This window comes from Kryptolebias marmoratus, unplaced genomic scaffold, assembly GCF_001649575.2.
Source record: "Kryptolebias marmoratus isolate JLee-2015 unplaced genomic scaffold, ASM164957v2 Scaffold64, whole genome shotgun sequence".
In the NCBI taxonomy this organism is placed as follows: domain Eukaryota; kingdom Metazoa; phylum Chordata; class Actinopteri; order Cyprinodontiformes; family Rivulidae; genus Kryptolebias; species Kryptolebias marmoratus.
In genome coordinates, this window is record NW_023665798.1 from 1 (window position 1) to 5,515 (window position 5,515).

At 53.0% G+C, this 5,515-nt stretch overlaps 1 protein-coding gene across 1 annotated transcript in view; it reads left to right on the forward strand.

Moving 5' to 3' along the window:
- Positions 1-5: 5 nt before the first annotated feature.
- LOC119616831 (ribonuclease inhibitor) overlaps positions 6-5,515 on the forward strand; it is a gene marked incomplete at both ends in the record, with an annotated part of 11,579 nt that continues 6,069 nt past the window's right edge. The window contains one exon of the mRNA XM_037974461.1: positions 6-394. Coding sequence (XP_037830389.1) covers positions 6-394 — 389 coding nt within the window. The remainder of the gene's footprint in view (positions 395-5,515) is intronic.

Consider the following 5,515-nt stretch of genomic DNA (forward strand, 5'->3'; position numbering starts at 1 on the left):
TCCTCCGCTTCCTCCTGGGTCTTTCACTGCAGACCAATCAGACTCTCCTACGAGGCCTGCTGACACAGGCAGGAAGTAGCTCACAGACCAATCAGAAAACAGTCCAGTACATCAAGAAGAAGATCAGTGAGAATCTGTCTGCAGAGAAAAGCATCAATCTGTTCCACTGTCTGAATGAACTGAATGATGGTTCTCTAGTGGAGGAGATCCAACAGTCTCTGAGTTCAGGAAGTCTCTCCACAGATAAACTGTCTCCTTCTCAGTGGTCAGCTCTGGCCTTCATCTTACTGACATCAGGAAAAGATCTGGATGTGTTTAATATAAAGGAATATTCTACTGACAAGGAGGTTATTCTGAGGCTGCTGCCAGTGGTCAAAGCCTCCAAAAATGCTCAGTAAGTACAAATACATTGAAATGTTTCTAAATCAGTAAAATTTCTATGAACTGTGTAATGTAATGACTCTAATTGGATTATTGATGTTATAAAACATGAATGGATGTTTCATCTTTCTTCTCCTGGAGCTCTTTAAATGACCAGAGATTTGTTTTGGTCAATAAGCATGGAATGCAGAACTGACAATGATGTAGAGCAGTGGTGTCCAATCCTGGTCCTGGAGGGCCACTGCCCTGCATGTTTTGGTAGTTTCTCTGCTTTGAAACACCTGATTCAAATGAGTGAGTGATTACCAGGCTTCTGCAGAACTCAAAGACCTGCTGAAGAGCAGAAAAACATCTAAAACATGCAAGACAGTGGCCCTCCAGGACCAGGATTGGACACCACTGATGTAGAGGTTTATAAATTAGTGTTTGCTAGAATTACAATTATAAAGTGTTGACAGTAAAGTTTTTGGAGACGGCAACAATCCACTTTGGTCTTTGTTTCATGTGGATTAGCCGTTAGCTCATCAATCATGTTAGACGTAAACTGTTTTTCTTTAACTTGTAGCCATTCAAAAATGTGTCTACAATGGGTAAGATATTAATCACAGACACAGATAAATTTGTTTGTACCCTTCCCCAATAATCAAAACAGCACAACTGATGTGACTGAAGCCAGAAAGTTTCAGTTTTATGTCAGCAGTCCCAGAAACTTTGAGCTTGACAACAAAAGTTACTCTGTAACTATGGTTCTGTGAATTCCTGGATGACTGCCAGTGGCAGTAAACAAAGTGGATATGTCTCCTCGTGCTCCGCGCAGGTTGACTTGTGAACAAAGTCACACACGTGACTGGGCGTGCGTCTATAAATAGCATGTGTGAGACTACGTTCGTCCTCTTCGGATCTTCTCACGGGGAAGAAGTTCCGAGTGACCACAATGACTGGCAGTCATGGAGTAATTCACAGAACCATAGTTACAAAGTAACTTCCATTCTGTTTCATTCCTTCCTGACTGCCAGTGGCAGTAAACAAAGTGGATGACTTATGCCAGCGATGTTATGAGGAACGCAGTACTCACCCCCCTCTCAGGAGGTAGATGAATCCAGAGGCAGGATTGTCGAAGCCAGCGCAGACTTGTGTCCTAAGTTGAGGCAGTAGAATCGTGCAAACGTGCATGACGTCACCCATGACGCCGCCGCACAGATCTCTGCTAGTGGTACCCCCTTGATTGCCGCCCAGGATGCGGACACGCTCCTGATAGAGAGGCACCTAACCCCTGAGGAGGCAGCAGCCAGCGCAATGGCATCAACGACGAACAGCTGGTTTGATCGCCGAATAGCGCACGTAGCAACAATGTACAGCTGTAATGCCCAAACTGGGCACAGCATGTTCGCCAACCTCTGTTCCTCGGAATGAAATGGGGGAGGGGAGTACGCTCCCAGTTCGATGGCCGTATTCAAATAACCTGGGGACAGAACCTTAGGGAGAAAGGCGATGTTTGGCCGCAGTGTCACCCCAGACCCATCTGCCTTCCAGCGCAGGCAAGTATGGGTGATGGCAAGCGTGTGGAGCTCACTGACCCGCTTAGCTGTTGTTATTGCCAACAGAAAAGACGATTTGAGGGACACTCGTTTCAGTGGAGCTGCACACATGGGCTTGAAAGGTGGCCTGCTTAGGGCCTTTAACACCAGTGGGAGGTCCCATGCTGCCGCTGGCCTCCGCAGCAGGGGACGTAGCCTCCTTGCACTGTGTAAAAACTGTGACGCCCAGTAGTGTGCCCCCACTTGTCTACCATCAATGCCGCAATAGCTGGCTGAAACGGCTGCCAAGTGCACCTTCAGGGTTGATGCTGCCCGTCCAGCATCGAACAGGCCCTGCAGGTACCTCAGGATGTCATGTAGAGAACATGAAACTGGGTCAACCCCCTTGTGCCTGCACCATGCAGAGACACGCTGCCAAACTCTCATTGTAGAAGGAGCTCTGGCACTGTGCAGCGTTTGTTGAATGGAGGGCTCCAGACCTGTCAGGGGCTGCCATCACCTTTCAGTGGCCCCCCTGTGAGATGAAGATGGCCCAGAGACGGGTGCCAAATCCTCCCCTCCATCTGGGACAACAGGTCTGCCTTGACCGGAAGTCGCCATGGCTCCCCGTCTAGCAGACTGAGGAGAAGCAGAAACCAGACCCTCATGGGCCACTCGGGGGCCACCAAGAGAACCCTCAGGGTCCCCGACCTCACTCAGTGGAGAGTGGGCAGAAGCAGGGGAGATGGGGGGAAAGGCATACAGCAGACCGGCTGTCCATCCATTTGCGAGGGCATCCATCCCCAGTGGGGCGCTGGTCTCTGCCAGGGAAAACCACAAGGGGCAATGTGTACTCCTCCTTGAGGCAAAGAGATCGACCTGGGCCCTGCCGAACCGGTCCCACATTTGCCGAACCACCGGAGGATGGAACCTCCGTTCCCCTGGGGGAAGCCTCTGGCGGGACAGGTAGTCGGCCAGAGAGTTCCTTATCCCCGGTAGGTGCATAGCCCTGATGGAAGCGAAGTGAGGGTATGCCCAGGTCCCCTGCCTCCGGGCCTCCCACAGGCACCGCAGAGACCTGGTCCCACCCTGATGGTTGATGTGGAACACTACCGAGGTGCTGTCCGACCTGATGAGCAGATACTTCCCCCCGAGAGAGGGCAAGAAGTGCCTCAGCGCCCCACAAATCCCTCTCAGCTCCAAGACATTGACTACCTTGACCTGCCGGTGCCGCCGGGGGTCCATGTGGAGGCTGTTGGGCCATCTCTGCAAGGGCCGCAGGTGAAGCAGCCCCAGGGGAGTCAAAGCTAAGGCTGCTACAAGCATCTGCAGCAGTCTCAGCCACAGCTGGAGTGGAGGTGCTGCCCCAACCTGAAAGAATTGGAGTAGGGACGGAATCCTGTCCACCCTCTCCGTAGTCAGATGGGCCCACATGGCCACTGAACACAAGGCCATGCCCAGAAAGACCACCTGCTAGGCTGGGATCAGCGAACTCTTCTGACGATTCACTGCAATCCCTAGCGCTTCGACATGGGCCAGGACCTTCGATGTTGCCTGCCCTGCCTTTTGAAAGGAGGAGGCGCAGAGGAGCCAGTCGTCGAGAAAAGCAAACTGCAGGTACTTCCTGTGTTCTGGGTGGATTGGAACATGGAAGTATGCGTCCTTCAGGTCTATGGATATAAACCATTTTCCTGATCTGAAGAATGTTGCACGTGCGGAGAATGCAAAAAGGCAGGACCTTCAAAAATTGGTTCAACTCCCTGCGGTTCAGGACTGGCCGAAGAGAGCCATCTTTCTTCGGGACTAGGAAGTAGGTTGAGTAGAACCCGCCGGCCTGTAAAGGTGGTGGAACCAACACTATGGCCTTTTTGTCCAGGAAAGTTTCTATTTCCTGCAGCAGAACCGCGGTTCCTGCAGGATCTGTGACCGAGGTCACCTAAGACCCCGATGGGGGTGGGGGGCGATGGCGGAACTGCAATCTGTACCCTTGGGACATGGTACTTAACACCCATGCGTCTGTGCAGTGGACCTCCCCATAGGCCAGGTGCAGCCCATCTATTCTGGCTGCTGGGGGGGCACCAGCCTCTGTCCAGCTCCGCCAGTGTCCCCCGAGGTGCAGCCTGTTCCTCCCTGTGCTGACGCCAAGTTCCCACCACAGTCCTGCTCTGCTGCCCAAACTGTGGACGAGTGGCGGCCCAAAATTGACGGCGCAGGTCTCGTACGTCCCGTCTCCGTGGTTGTGGAACGGGGGGTCCCAAGCCTCAGAGACCTTACCGGACTGCCTACGGTGTTCCAGTGCCCTCTCAGCCTCTGGTACGAACAGCTGGCCCGGGACTACTGGCAGCCTGCGCAAGCTCTGCCAACTAGACCTGACGCCGGGTGACCACTAGAGTGGACAACAGGCGGCCCAGATGATCCTGCCGCGCCCAGCTGCAGCATCTGGAACTGAGCCAGGAGGAGAACTGAGAGGGAATTGCCAATACGTGCCATACCGGCCGCAGTGTCGTATGCTCGGCACAAAAGGTCGTCCGTCACCCAACACTGGGCTCATGGACAGCGGGCCTTCTCCTTCAGCGCCTCATCTGGGGAAATGACAAATGACGCAATGCAGTGATCCACAGGGGGCATCGGCCTTGACCATGATCCCCGGGGTTGTGTATGGATGCCAGGGTCCCTACCATGGTGGGAAAAGCTCCTAGGACCCCTTCAGCAGCGTTGGAGTTCCTCCAAGAAGGCCGGAGATGGGGGGACCTCAAACGGAGGGGCCGCTGGAGCCCAGCAAAAAAAAGGGGTTTCCCATGAGACAGGCCGCCAGGGCATCGTCCACACTGACTCTGGCCAACGCTGCCAAAATAATTGCCTGCAGCGGGCCTGGTTCCTCCCCTGGTTCAGAGCTAACTGAACTCCTGCGGGAGTTTCCCGAACCATCATTCACCTCCATACTCGGGGGCTCCACCTCCGGACTCCGGGTGCCTGGGGAGTAGCGCCTCTGCTCCCTAAGGGACTGAAATTCAGAGGCCCTCACGGAGATTCTGTTATCTTCCAGATCCTCTCCCGACTCCCAGGCTGCTGGCAAAAGCAAAAAAGCTCACTGACTTTGAACGTGGTAGGATTGTTGAGCTGCATAAGCAAGGCCTCTCACAACGTGCCATCGCTGCTGAGGTTGGACGCAGTAAGACAGTCATTTAGCAATTTTTAAATGATCCTGAGGGTTATGGAACAAAAAAGTCAAGTGGTAGACCCAAAAAAATTTCACCAGCTCTTAGCCGTAGGATCCGATTGGCTGTCCATCAAGACACGGGACGATCCTCTACCCAAATTAGGCCATTACCGGGGCTGACTGCAGCCCAATAACCGTCAGACGGCATCTGCGAGAGAAGGGCTTCAGAAACAAAAAACGTCTTCAAAGGCCACGTCTTCTTCAATGCCACAAAATTGCCAGTTTGGACTTTGCAAGGGTGCACCAAACATGGGACATTGAAAGGTGAAAGAAAGTTGTCTTCTCTGATGAGAAAAAATTTAACCTTGATGGTCCTGATGGCTTCCAACGTTACTGGCATGACAAGGAAATCCCACCTGAGATGTTTTCTACACGGCACAGTGGTGGGGGCGCCATC